We start from the raw sequence: 15,000 nt of genomic DNA, 5'->3' as shown, positions 1-15,000 counted from the left end.
CGCAAAATGAATACGAACAAAGTGACATAGTAAAATATACCGTAAGATGAACAAATGCTCGGACATAACAATCATCACGAGAATGGGTGTCTCGATTGTCTACAATATTTGATTAAGATTCAGACAGCGCTGATTTTTCATTGGAAATATTTACTTCCGATAGAGGCCAATAATTGGGAAGAAAATATCTCTCTCTCTCTCTCTCTCTCTCTCTCTCTCTCTCTCTCTCTCTCTCTCTCTCTCTCTCTCGCTTAAGGATAGTAAATATGTTGCTTAAATCCAGTAAAATAGTACTTCGCCTGTCAGGCCAAGAAGAAATAGAAACATGTTAAAATATCTAAATTATCGAAAGCATCAGTTGTTTGTGTCGTGAAAAATTCACCGTTATGAATTTCCGTGCAATGAAATATCTATTATACGTTCTTGTAAGAAACATTTTGAAAAGGTTTTTAGGATTTTTAGTACATGAAACAACTGATTATAGACCTTTTTGCAAAGGATTTTATTCTTGATTCAGTATCTTTAATGTGTTTCTGCTTGTAATTTTTATTTACTTATTTAATTAGTAATTTTTTTTAGAGCCGACCACTTACTAGGGCAAGCAGTTACTGGTGAAAACTATTGTAATGACTTTTGGTATATTGTAAATAATGGCCATTCTTCTTCTTCCCCCAGGTCCAGACACCAGAACCAAGAGGAGTACATCGATAAGCATGGCATCCACGTGGTCGTTGGGCATTACATGGGCGACGACATACCTGGAAAGACCACACCTAACATTACAGAAGGTGAGCTTGATTTTGTGTGGGGACTGAAGTAAACCAGTTGCCTGGTGGATTCAGAAGGTTAATATAAGTTATTATTACGCGTCAAACCCAGTTGAATAGTTCTTTCAACTCGTTTGTCTCTCGTGTGTGTGGAACCATCCAGTGGCTGTTTCCCATTCCTGCTAAGCTTTCGAATTCTCTTCCTGCTTGTGTATTCCCTGAATCGTAAATTTTCTTCCTTTAATGAAGGGGTAGGCCAGTCACTTCCATCACGTCAAATCATACGTTTTGTTTTATTTTCTTCGGATCTGGGCTAGAGAAAGATATTAGGTTGTTTAATTCACAGGTACAGTATTTACTTTTTAGAACGCAGAGGATCAGTTGAATGTTATTTGTTATGAGGAGGTCGACAGGAGGGAGGTAGAAAGAGTTACTCTCCTCTTAACCACATCATATTCAAATGACAAAGTGCGCCATGGCTTTCCCAAACCCTGAGGTTTACCTTGGCTTCTGAGGAAATCTCCGGAAGGGACGACCCTCAATCAGACTGGGGTCACTTGTTTCTCAGCTCAGCCCATGAAGGCCCATGAACAGTGACCTCCAGGCGTCTATAGGACCCAGTGATCACCCTGGAACCCCCGGAGGATTGTCTGTAATATAGAATTTAACTTACTCTGATATTGACAAAAGTCACACGACAAAGACCTATTTTCTACTATTCCTCGAATACACTGATTCCATTGAGCAGTCCGCCCTGAGTTCAGGTGAAAGCTCTGTGGCTCATGAGACTTAGAGGTGAATCCATTTGAACCTCATTTTCAAGGAAATGATGGTACTGCGATCAGAATAAATCCAGTGTCTTCAAGGAATCTCAGGAAATAGAAGACGAGTTGTGCATCTTTTTTCATCATTAAATCGAATCATTATAACAATAAAAGGCACTCGTCCGATGGGTTCATTTAGTAATGGTTGAGGTCCCCGGTTGTGCAGACGGGCACTGTTCTAATCATTCCCGCTGTTCTAATGATTCACCTGTTCTAATGGTTCCTAAGGGAATCTTGGATGGTACTGTTTTACAGAATGATTTCCAAGCTTAGCTGGTAAACCCAGATTTTACATACTTGAATGCTAATGAAATCCGAAAGAGATGACGTTAAAGGAATCAAGAAAAAAGAAGTGGTAGATTTCCAGTAATGATAATAATTTTTATTATATATATATATATATGTGTGTGTGTGTGTTTGTGTGTGGAAATGAACACATGGGAATAGAAATTGTTAACGCCCTGGACTCTCACTCGAAAGACCGGTGTTCGGTCCCGATATGAGTCAGAAATTAATATATACATACATATATATATGTATATATATGTATATATTTATATACAATGTGTGGGTGGTTGTATTTATATACACACTATATAATATATATATACATTGCCTCCAAAGTCGCGTGATGCAAAGTGCCTCCGTATCTTTTCTGTGCTTCATTTTCCACAAATCTCCACTCATCTGCACCCTCTCTTCCAGCTCTTATCGTCATCAGAGTAGGTCTTTGTCTTCCAGTGCTCCTGGTGCCCACAGGAGCCCAACTGCCACTGTCACGTACAAGGGTTGTGCGAAGGACATGTCCAAACCATCTCCATACCCCTTTTATCCTAACCTCATCAATTTGTGAAATTTTCATAATTTCACTTATCGTATCATTCCTAACTATCCTGCCACCTGTCTCCGAATGTTCTTCTTAAAGCCATATCCTCAAATAAACGAAATCTGTAACATAATAGTTTCAGTTTCATGCCATGATTCTTGTCTTTATAGCAACACAGATCATAATCAATTTATGTATGGAATTTCAATCTGTTTGATTTCCGAATCTTATTCCAACTAACCATTGTTTGATTTTCCGTTTTTTTTTTTTTTTCTTGCACCGGTGTCTATTGTTCTTGTCTACTTGTTCTTGAATATTACTGTTCTTGTATATTTGAAACTGAGGTGCATATATATATATATATATATATATATATATATATATATATATATATATATATATATATATATATATTCCTGTATATATATATATATATATATATATATATATATATATATATATATATATATATATATATATATATATATATATATATATATATATATATATATATATATATATATATATATATGTGTGTGTATGTGTGTGTGTGTTTTTTATATAAATTAATTTCATTTCAAAATAATGCTTTCTCTCTCTCTCTCTCTCTCTCTCTCTCTCTCTCTCTCTCTCTCTCTCTCTCTCTCTCTCTCTCTCAGTCATTTTTTATTCACCATTCAATTACGGAACAGTGTTTGCTAGGAGACAGGGTCATTAATCCTTGCAATTTTCCCTCCCCTGACTTAATACAATATTCTTATCATTTTTGGGAACGTAATGAGACGATTAGCCGAATCTCGTCGGGGAAAATTATTCATCTGAGAGGATCTCGTCTATCATGGGAGGCTGGAGTTGGGGGCGGGGTGGGAGGGGGTCCCGTCTCTTGCCAGCAATCCTATTTAAAGTTCTTATGTTTCTTTGTAGGACGGGGTTATGGCTCTCCTGTCTGGGTTTGATCTCTCTCTCTCTCTCTCTCTCTCTCTCTCTCGTATCGGCCCCCAAGAAGTCTTCAGTGATTAAATGGTATCTGCTAAAACCCAGATGAGAGATTTTTCTTGAGGGAGAGCGGAAGTTAAATGGAATTCCCTTCGAAAGTTATGTACGAAACGGGAAAATGGGGGAGAAATTGTAGACGGAGTTGCTGGAATTTCAGCGTTTTAATTTGATGGGTAGGATTTAAATATATGATGTGAACTTAGACCCTAATTGCAATTTAATTAAAGTTGTCTTCATGTTGCTAGTTTTGAAAAGAGATTTGAATTAAAAAATAGGACAGAAAGTGAGGTTTAGTCGTTAAGCTAAAAAAAATTATAATGCATTTGTATAACTGTAGAGCAAAATAAAGTAATATTAGTAACGCTATTTTTTGAAGAATTCGTAAGTTAAAAGAAGCTGTAATTAAACGATTTCAATCCTTTAATGTTATAATCAGAATTTACGTACTGTTGCGAAGTTACATGGAATTGCATAGCTTATAAAGAAATTTTAAAGGTGCCTTTTTGTTTGCAGAGTTCAGAAAGTAGACTATAATATTTGAAGGATATATAAATCCATTAATAATTTTGTGCTGGATTTTAGTTTTTTTAGACAAATAAGATTTAAGTAATATACGTGAATTATTGGGCTTTACAGAGCCAATAACGTAATATAAATCACTCTATTTCATCAGCTCCGAAACTTTATTAGCAATATTGATAATGCCGATTAGGAAAAACATAAATAAAAATAGGTTGTAACTGTATTGCAACAAGCCATTACCTCTTAATCTTTTTATGTGATGGGAAGAACTTGAATACTTCGTATGAATTTAAGATATATGTAATTTCAGACATTATAAATTAATAATAATAATGCTGTTATTGAGGAATACGTACTCTAAAAACGATAAGGTGTAACTGTATTACAAGAAAATATTGAAATTTCTGTTACTTCAAAAGTAATGAAGGAATACAAATAATACTTTGTTTAATTATAGAGACAGTTAAGCTATTTTAATAATTCTGTTTTTTTCTAGATACTTATTATGTAATAACCTGCAATTGCATTACAAGCAGGTAATTAAAGACTTAATCAAGCAATACTCGTAATGCTAAATTGCCCAATTACAGAGCTAATAAAGCTATATTAATGGTGCTATTTTTGGATAATAAACATGACGGAATAAGCTGTATCTATATTACGGGAAAAATTGGAAATTTAGATCCATATGCAGAGGTAATGTAGCAATGCAATTACGCTGTCTGAAGAAAGTGTAAAGGAAATTATTTTATTTGCAAGAAACAACTGAAATTGGATTTTTCTGTAATCAAAATGTAATTTATTCATATATATGCCTTACTGGGCAAAGATGATTGACATCGGCCTCTCCTCTCCATTGCAGAGCTTTAAAAATGTATTTTATAACTTTTTTTTTTACATATTTGAGCACAGGGTATGATCTCTCTCTCTCTCTCTCTCTCTCTCTCTCTCTCTCTCTCTCTCTCTCTCTCTCTCTCTCATGTCGGCCCCCAAGTAGTTCTTTAGAGATTAATTGGTGTCTGCTAAAACCCCCAAAACGCAAATGAGATTTTTCTTGAAGGAGCGCTGAAGTTAAATGGAATTCCCTTCGAAAGTTACGTCCGAAATTGAGCATAGGTCAAGCTTTTCCTTTCGACCGTGCTTATCTTTCTTCCTTCCCGCACGGGGTTAGTGTCGTCAGTGCACCTCACGTGGTGAACTGTGGGTATTACTTAAGGGTGTTAGCGGCGTCCCTTCGGCCCCCAGCTTCAACCTCTTTCGCTCCTATTACTGTACCTCCGTTCATATTCTCCTTCTTCCATCTGACTTTCCACCCTCTCCTAATTATTGTTTCATAGTGCAACTGGGAGGTTTTCGTCCAGTTAAACCTTTCAGACCTTCTTACTGTCGATTTTCCTTTCAGCGCTGAATGACCTCATGGGTCCCAGCGCTTGGCCAATTACTTAAACTATATTCTATTCTTATCTTTTTTCCGTACACTGGCAAGAATGTTCATTTTCCATTCACAGATGCGGCATATGAATCTTTGTAATGCAAGATTCACCAATCTTTTTATTTCCATTTACAAGCTGTTCCTTTCTCCTCTCTAGCCACACGCACTAACCGGTCCTATCCCTCCTGTTGTGAGAGAAACGGTAACGAAGGATCTTCCTAGTGTCCCTTCGACCCCAGCTGTTAAACCATCAAACTCATACTACCTCATCTATAACCTTTGATCTCTGACCACCTGGCTGTCCAACTTCTTTAACCTTGTCCTCCTCCGTTGTTCATATTCGTTCAAGTAAAAATCCTTCAGGACAGCTGTATGAGAGGCTAGAAATAGGGCCTAGTTCCTGGTTTAATATCCTTTGACTAAGAGACTGATTAATCATTTCCTGTCATTTTCCCCCCACAGAACTTCTGAACTTCAACGGCTACGCCCCCCAGCCCCACGCGGGGGAGAATGGCAACCCCGTTCAAATCCCGACGTGGGAAATGGCGAGAATGCAGAAGCTGTACCATATCAATCGCTTCAACCTCTTGGCTTCGGACCGGATACCCCTCAACCGGACGCTTCCGGACGTCCGGAAAAAGAAGTGAGTGGAAAAGGGAGTGGTTTGTGCTCGGCATTTTCTTTGTTTTGTTTTCGTTTGTGGATGCCTTAGCTTTATGGTGCCTCTAGGAAATGTGTTTGTTGTCTGGTAGGCTCCGCAGTCATATGAACCAATAATGTATTGCATTTGTGTATTTTGAATGATAAAATAGACTTTATTTGGCATAGACCTCTCTCTCTCTCTCTCTCTCTCTCTCTCTCTCTCTCTCTCTCTCTCTCTCTCTTCTTGGAATGCGTGGATTACATCAGGTGAACTGGATGAAGAATATAGGTTAACATTACTAATTAAATTTATTCATTTTAATTCTTTTTTACATTTTAGAACTTAATGTTCTTCCAGCCTCATTGACCTGCGATGATGCATCTCTCTCTCTCTCTCTCTCTCTCTCTCTCTCTCTCTCTCTCTCTCTCTCTCTCTCTCTCTCTCTCTCTCCTTGGAATGCGTGGATCACATGAGGTGAACTGGATGAAGAATATAGGTTAACATAACTAATTAAATTTATTCATTTTAATTCTTTTTTACATTTTAGAATTTAATGTTCTTTCAGCCCCATTAACCAGCGATGTTACATCTAGATATATGTTGAATCTCTCTCTCTCTCTCTCTCTCTCTCTCTCTCTCTCTCTCTCTCTCTCTCTTGAATGCTACATCAGGGATTACATCTGGTGAACTGGATGAAGAATATAGGTTAACATTACTAATTAAACTTATTCATTTTAATTCTTTTTTACATTTTAGAATTCAGTGTTCTTCCAGCCTCACTGACCTGCGATGTTACATCTAGATGTACGTTGAATCTCTCTCTCTCTCTCTCTCTCTCTCTCTCTCTCTCTCTCTCTCTCTCTCTCTCTCTCTCTCTCTCCCCCAAATATATAGTCTGATCTGGAACTGGTAGCGCTAGCAGATAAACCGTGTAAAAAGTGACCATACACCATCTGTCTAGGTAAATGGTCTACATAATGGAGGAAACAGAAATTGTGGCGTACGTTTTGTCTGTTAAATGGAGATTTGTAGTCGCAATGGTTTATTTTCCGGTCGCTTTAGTGAGAGTCGAGTACCTGCGGTCGAAATGCACTTTTTGTCATATGTTTGTGTGTATATATACATATATATATATATATATATATATATATATATATATATATATATAATATATACGTATATATAAATAGATATATGTATGCATTATGTATACACAAACATATATATATACATATATGTATATATAAAATATATACATATGTATGTATATGAATATATATGGTTCCCATACTTCTTTTTGTTCAGTAGCCTTCCGAAACTGCAAGAGAACTAGGAACGAACCCATTGGGAGAAAAGTTTAGGTGCCTATCCTGTAAAATCTGTTTTACCCCTCTTGAGCAGTGCAGTTTGCATTTGGCAGTTAGCAGAATGTCTTTGGTTGCAACCAGGATGGAGAAAGCCATGGGTCTAGTGACCTCGTCACAAAAGGTTTCCTGAAAACTGAAGGGTGACACCATTTTGAGCCACCCACCCGAGAGGGAATCTAGCCCCCTTGGCTTTCTCTATGGAGCATTGAATGTTTATGTGGGTGTTGGCAGAATGCAAGCGATTGGTTCGTAAAAGTCTTAGGGAGGAAACGTAACAGATGGGGATAGGAAGAGGGAAAATGGTTGTGTCATAGAACAGGTGAAGCTAAAGTGTTCGCAGGTTGTGTGCTAAATATTTGGAAGAGACTTTCAGTGTCAGTGGAAGCCAAGTTTGAGGTGTAAGTGAAGTGTGGATGCTGAATGCGAATGAGAGAGAAAAAAAATCTAGAAGCTGTTGAGATGACCTGATTGAGCAGTATATATGTCATGTCAAGAATTGAAATGGTGAAAAAACTGGAGGTACGTTGAAGTTGAAGAAAAGCAAAGGTTAGCGTAGGAGATTATATTGATCAGTGTTGTAAGATGGTTTGTCCATGTGGAAAGATTAGAGAACGTTTAGTTGGTGAAAAGATTGTATAATTTGGCAGTTTTAGTAGGGGGGAGAAGAAGACGTAGAAAGTGTTGGATAGATATATATGTGTGTCTGTGTTCGCGCGCGCACGTTATTGATCAATTATCACCTTATTTTTTCCCCATAGAGACAAGGAAAGGCGAGAAATGAGGAAACTGGCGAGAAATTAAGGGAAGAACTAAGGAGATATTAGTAAAGGTATGGAAATAATATAACGAAAAACAAAAAATAAAAAAATTAAAGTACTTTGAAAAGAACTAATGAAGAAGAAAAAGTGGGATATAAATTAAAAAAATAGGTTTCAAAATGGTTGCTGAGGAGACTGATAAGTTACACAACGAGCTAAGGAACAGGAACAAAGGACTGATAAAAAAAAGATAAAAAAGGGACAAAAACTTATCGAAATAAGGAAACAGGTTAAGACTTCGGAAAAAATAAAATAAAGGTGTATAGCCGTGAAGCTAAGTCACATCCGAAGGACCTAGAGTGTGGTGCGATCTGAGTTAACAAAAAAAAATTAAAACAAAGAAAAACGACAGAAGTTTAATTTCCAAAATCGGTATCCGATCCGATATGTAAATCTCAAATCCGATGACCAGGATCAAGAAATATAATCTCTGGGAGAAAGGTACATCTTGAGAGATTAGGAATTTTTCCAAAAGAAGACTGTAATCTCTGGAGTAATCTCCCGAGATTGGAAGTTTTCTGCGGAGCAATCATAATCGCTCAATTCTTCTTACACCGATATTTCGAAATGGAAAGAGTTGCTGGAATCCGAGTGATATTTTCCTCTTCCTCTCTTTCTCCTGGAAATGAGAAAAATGCAGAAGCAAACGCTAAAAGAGAAAAAGCATTACCCAGGGATTTCTTGAAGCCTCGATATCTTCCTCCGAGATCTTTAATTGAAAGGTAATGGACGATTGCCGTGGCAATCACGCCTGGTGCCCGGGAGGGGAAGGGGGTTCTGGGAAAAGCGGGGTGGGGGTGATTTCCAGGGATGTGGGAGGACGGGCCATAAAACTTTTGTCCCAATAAACAGAAGAATGGTTTTCGGATACTTTTTTAGTGGGAGCTTTAGAGATCTTTATTTGTTTTTTGCTGATGATGGTTTTGCCGTTATTCTTTTGTGTAACATAACTATAAATTGTTATATATATTCTTGTTGCCTTCATTTTTATTATTTTAAGTAGTAGTATTATGGTGAAATATGTATGTATGTATGTATGTATGTATATATATATATATATATATATATATATATATATATATATATATATATATATATATATATATATATATATATATATATATATATACCTATCTATCTATCTATCTATATATATATATATATATATATATGTATTTATATATATATATATATATATATATATATATATATATATATATATATATATATATAAATTTCTGAATCGCATCAGGATCGAGCCCAGGTCTTTCAATTGAAAGGCAAGGGCGCTGCCCACTAGGCCATACAAGTCATAGAAGTTGGAACCTGAGTGCCACTGCACCCAAAGAATTACCTGGGCAAGCTAACTGCTTGCAGCCAGCTTGTTTTCTCCAACTTCCCAACTCAGCAATGACCCAATTGTCAGCATTTCATTCGAATTATCCCTTCTGAGTGAATAAGAGAGAAGTAATCGACACACAATCACGTGTGAAACAGAAATAAATTTGACTCACATCAGGGTCGAACCCAGGTCTTTCAATTGAAAGGCAAGGGCGCTGCCAACTAGGTCATACAAGTCATAGGAGAAGTTGGAACCTGAGTGCCACTGCACCCAAGGAATTACCTGGGCAGGCTAACTGCTTGCATCCAGTGTGTTCGATGCTGATGTGAGTCAGAAATTTATTTCTTTTCCACACGTGGTTGTGTGTTGATTATTTCTATCTTATTCACTCAGAAGGGATAATTCAAATGAAATGCGGTCAACTGGGTCATTGCTGAGTCGGGAAGTTGGGGAAAACAAGCTGGATGTAAGCAGTTAGCTTGCCCACTTAATTCCTTGGGTGCAAGTGGCACTCAGGTTCCAACTTCTTCTATGACTTTTATGACCTAGTGGGCAGCGCCCTTGCCTTTCAATTGAAAGACCTGGGTTCGATCCTGATGTGAGTCAGAAATTTATTTCTGTTCCACACGTGATTTTGTGTTGATTATATATATATATATATATATATATATATATATATATATATATATATATATATATATATATATATGTGTGTGTGTGTGTGTGTGTGTGTGTGTGTGTGTGTGTGTGTGTGTGTATGGTTGGGTGTGTCTATCACACAATGCACCCTTCACCTCTCTTCCATGTGTTCTTATGCTTCATGGTTATTACCCTCATTGGGTTACATTCACTTCGTTCACTCTCAAAATATGTCACCAGTCTTTGTAACTTCCAAACTCTCTTTCACACCATCTATCAGCACTTTTTAGTTTTTTCTCTTCTTTTTCCTCATTATGTATGAGTAATACACTCTTTACACTATTCTATTCTACCGCCATGACCAAACCAGCTGAAGGCACTGACCGATCCTTACTCTTATGCTAACCTGTTCACCACTTTTGTGTATCTCCACACTGTTCAGCCTTCCAGTTCTTATGCCACAAATATAACACAAACAATTCAGACTTCGTTTTTTCTCTTTCATAAGTATTGAACAATCTACTTTCACTTCCATGAAGGACATTTTCTTCAAACATTCCCACGTAAGCTTTCATAAACACTCCAAGTCTCATCTCATTCTTTTGCAAGCATCCTGCTGCCTTCCTAGCTTCCCCTTTTGTTGAGACTCGCCTTTTCTCTTATCCTCCCATCAACCGTTTTATTACTCCCAGATACCCTGAGGAATAACCTGCTTACATTCTTTCACCATCTATATCAACAATTTTTGTTCGATCTTCCTGGTTTCTGTTTCATTGCATAACCTTTCTCTTGCCCACATTTACTGTCAGTTTTCTCCACTTGCAATTTTTTCACACTTATTACACTAGTTTTTACACTAGTTTCTGTAGTTTTTCTTCACTAGCCCCATTATCTGCGTACATCAGCTACTCAACATTGCTTTCATGACTCATTTTCATATCCAGCAACTTTTGACACACGATTTGTTTATTTTCTTTGACTTGTGGCATCACACCATCCATAGATATACTAAACATCCGTGGCTACATAACTCACCCTTGTCTGAGACCTACTTATACAGTAGAGCAGTCACTCTCCCATATACATATTCCTACACACATTTAGTCACCCACATAAACACTTTGGTCCCACATTGCTCCTCTCCTGTCAGTCTTTCTGTCATCTGTCCTATTTTCTAAATCAAAATCCCACTAAACACATAGGTGAGGTATGGTAGGTGATATTATGCCCCAGTAATGTGCAGTCACCGCTGTTGCCATTAACTTTATGCAGTGGAACAAGCATTTCTCTCTCCCATTCCTTTAGAACTTTTGCATCATCCAGATATACCTTACAAACCCTGGTAAGCCACTCAGTCACGCCATCAACTCTGTACCTCACTTGGAATCCCATCACCTCTTGGTGTGTCTTTTCATTCCGCATTTTCTTAAATTTCTTCCTTGTCCCAAACAGTCACTTCCAAAAACATCCTCAAACTTACTCAATACATTCCAATCTTGCATCGTTCAGCTCTGCCTTTCTTCTGTCTTTTGCGTTCAACAGGTCTTCAAAATGGTTATCGCATCCATCCAGTAATTTAATCGCTCCGGACCTCTCCATTTGGATTCTTTTTCTTCCGGGATCCATTTGTTCATTAACCTTCCTCTCTGCATTTACATCCATTTAGGACAACTTCGTTTTCTCTCCAAAGTTCTTGCTCACCTCCTTCCGTCTAATTTTATTGCTTGCCTTCATTTTCTTATTCATTATGTTCTTGAATAACCTTCCTTACTTTTGCTCCTTAAATAACTTCATTTTTCCAGCACCGAGTCTTTTATTTTTTCATCCTACCACTTTCTCTCTCTCTCTCTCTCTCTCTCTCTCTCTCTCTCTATATATATTTATATATATATATATATATATATATATATATATATATATATATATATATATATATATATATATATATATATATATATATATATATATATATATATATATGTATATATATATATATATATATATATATGTATTCATATAAATATGTGTGTGTGCGCGTGCGTGTATGAGGTCGCTATTTGTGTTATTTTGCACTACATTGAATATAATGGGCGGATGCGTGACTTATGTCATCTCATTATTTTGGGCGTGACGTACATTATAAATCCTCGTTTTCACCGTGTCATTCGCGTGTTGATGTATGTGTGAATGTTTGCATATATCCGTGTAAATATCTGTTCGCTTCGTGTATGTGCACTGGACCAGTATGGTTAATATACTGTGTATATATATATATATATATATATATATATATATATATATATATATATATATATATATATATATATATATATATATATATATATATATATATATATATATATATATATATTTATATATATGTGTGTGTGTGTATTCGCGTAAACAGATATTACTTATTACCAGTGTATTTCTCATTTTTTCTTATTTTCCAAATTATTAATTGTAAACCCTCCCCTTCTCTCTCTCTCTCTCTCTCTCTCTCTCTCTCTCTCTCTCTCTCTCATTTCTATATATTTTTTTTATTCTTGCCTTCGCCGCTTTCTTTTTTTATGTCTCTATGTCTCTTTTATCCCAAATAATTGCACGCCCTCACTCACGCCTAGAATAAAAGGCAACATCTCAATAAAACCGCTGACCTTTTTGTCAGCTCCCAGCAGTAGCAACAGCAGCAGCAAACCTTACAAACCACCGCATCCATTTTCCACCTTCTGCCGTTTTTGGACGCAAACGTTTTGCTGCCAGCTGGAATACATAACGTTTTCGGGGGGGAAACGTTTTTATAGGCACAATAGGCTGGCTCTCACGTGAGGGACTCCATTACCTTTTACAAAGAGCGGATCTCAAAAGGAAGAGAGGAGAGAGGTGTGTAAGAGAGAGAGAGAGTTGTCGTCATTTTGCGAGGTTTCCTGGGTCGGCATTTTTAGCGCGATTGTATTTTGCTTCTCTGGCGAATTGACTTCCAATATTTTTCTCCCTTTTTTTTACGAATTTGCTCTTCTTTTTTTTTTTTAATGTTCGGGCGTTGTTTTCTCTTCCGAATTTGTTTTACCTTTCTTAGTTTTTCCTTAGTATATTTTGTTTTTTCCTGTAGTGTTGCTTCTCATATTTTTAGCTAATTAATTTAGGTTTGCCCGACGGTTTCTTCTTGTTTGGGCAAATTTCTTTTTGGGAGTTCCTGAAGGCTTTATGTTGTTATCTGTTTTGCCGAATTTATATTGTCTTTTTGTGAACTGACTTTGTATATACTGTGACTTTTCTTCTCTTTTGCTTTCTTTTCTTTGCTTTTTCTGGTGGTATAACTTTTCTTGCTTTCCAAAGATGTAGCTTTGCGTATTGTTTGCTTTTTTCTTGGTGGGAGGGGGAAATTTTCTTCTTTTGAAATGCACGATTTTGCTGTGCTTAGTGCAGTAGTTTTTTTTGTTTTTTTTTTTATCCTGTTTTGAAAAGCTTTTTTTGTGATGGTTTTGACAAATTCAGCTTTCGTTTTTTGTAGATGGATTTATTTGTTTTTCGGTGAATTCATCTTTCTATTTTATTCACTTTTATGGCGGTGTTGATACGCCTTTTTTTCACGAATTTATTTTGACGCCGGCTAGATATCCCTTTTGAAGTTATTCACCTCTAAAACAGGTCTCGTGGCGTGAACGCATTGTGGCGAATATATGCTGCAGTTCTCCTAAATTTATTTTCACTTTTTTCCGGGCTGAAATTTCCCGTGAAAGTTGCTCACCTCGGAAGTAATGTTTGTTGAACCCTGGGGATTTACTCATTTTCTTTTTCTATATGTTAACGTAAGCGTGTAGATTTTCAACGCTTTGTTTTTGCTTTCGTCCGAAAAATTAACTTTGAAGTGAAGTGTATGGCTGCGTCGAGCGTGACTGGCCGTGGTTTGCGCCAAATTTGACGGGTCTCAGTAGGATCGAATTGTTGTTATTGTCCCTCTTCCAAACCGTCGACCGTCTCACCGAAGCTTTTGGCTGCACATACCCAAACTTTCTAGAACTCCTTGCAAGTTGGACCACCATCTGTCTTTTATATAGAGCTGATGTATAATTATTTTACCTACGTTCAAACAAAAGAGAGAGGATGTTTAGTCATCAGGTGCAGAGATGTACGTAATGTATTGTATGTATTGTGTTTCAGTGGTCCTTGTCCATTCAGTTCTCAACCAAAAACGCACATTCACCGGATCAAAAATCTATTTCAGTTTTAAAGTGAAGCTTTTTTTTTTTTTTTTTTTTTTTTTGCGATGTGCTTAACTTCGCAATGCGTGAGGAAACTGTGATGTTATATTCACATTTTGTGACAAGCATCTTTTTATTAAAAGTTGCAGGATATCGAGCGTGCTTTATTTTCTGCTGTTGCAACATCGTGGGATTTTATCGTAGGGTATGACACTTTCTAAAAAAAATAAAGGGGGAGAACTCGTTGTCGCTGCTGTGTAATGCATTTGTAAATGCATTTGCACTTAATTTTTTCAAAAAATGTTTTTATGACATGCTGTAATGAGACGCGGTGTTATATTTTTTAGAGAGCAAAATAAATGTACAGCAGGGTAAATCTTACATTTCTAGTAGAATTGCTATCCATATATATATATATATATATATATATATATATATATATATATATATATATATATATATATATATATATATATATATATATATATATTATATATATATATATATTTTATATATATATATATATATATATATATATTTTATATATATATATATTATATATATATGTATATATTATATACATATATATATGTATATGTATATAATATATATAAATATA

The 15,000-nt window shown here is 36.2% G+C and overlaps 1 protein-coding gene across 1 annotated transcript in view; it reads left to right on the top strand.

Moving 5' to 3' along the window:
- LOC136834998 (polypeptide N-acetylgalactosaminyltransferase 1-like) overlaps positions 1-15,000 on the top strand; it is a 286,103-nt gene that overhangs the window by 232,611 nt on the left and 38,492 nt on the right. The window contains exons 3-4 of the mRNA XM_067098000.1: positions 676-788; positions 5,830-6,010. Of these exons, the coding sequence (XP_066954101.1) occupies positions 676-788; positions 5,830-6,010 (294 nt within the window). The remainder of the gene's footprint in view (positions 1-675; positions 789-5,829; positions 6,011-15,000) is intronic.

The sequence above is a fragment of the Macrobrachium rosenbergii genome, chromosome 54 (genome assembly GCF_040412425.1).
Source record: "Macrobrachium rosenbergii isolate ZJJX-2024 chromosome 54, ASM4041242v1, whole genome shotgun sequence".
NCBI classification, from domain to species: Eukaryota; Metazoa; Arthropoda; class Malacostraca; order Decapoda; family Palaemonidae; genus Macrobrachium; species Macrobrachium rosenbergii.
This window is presented reverse-complemented; position numbering and strand designations above follow the sequence as displayed.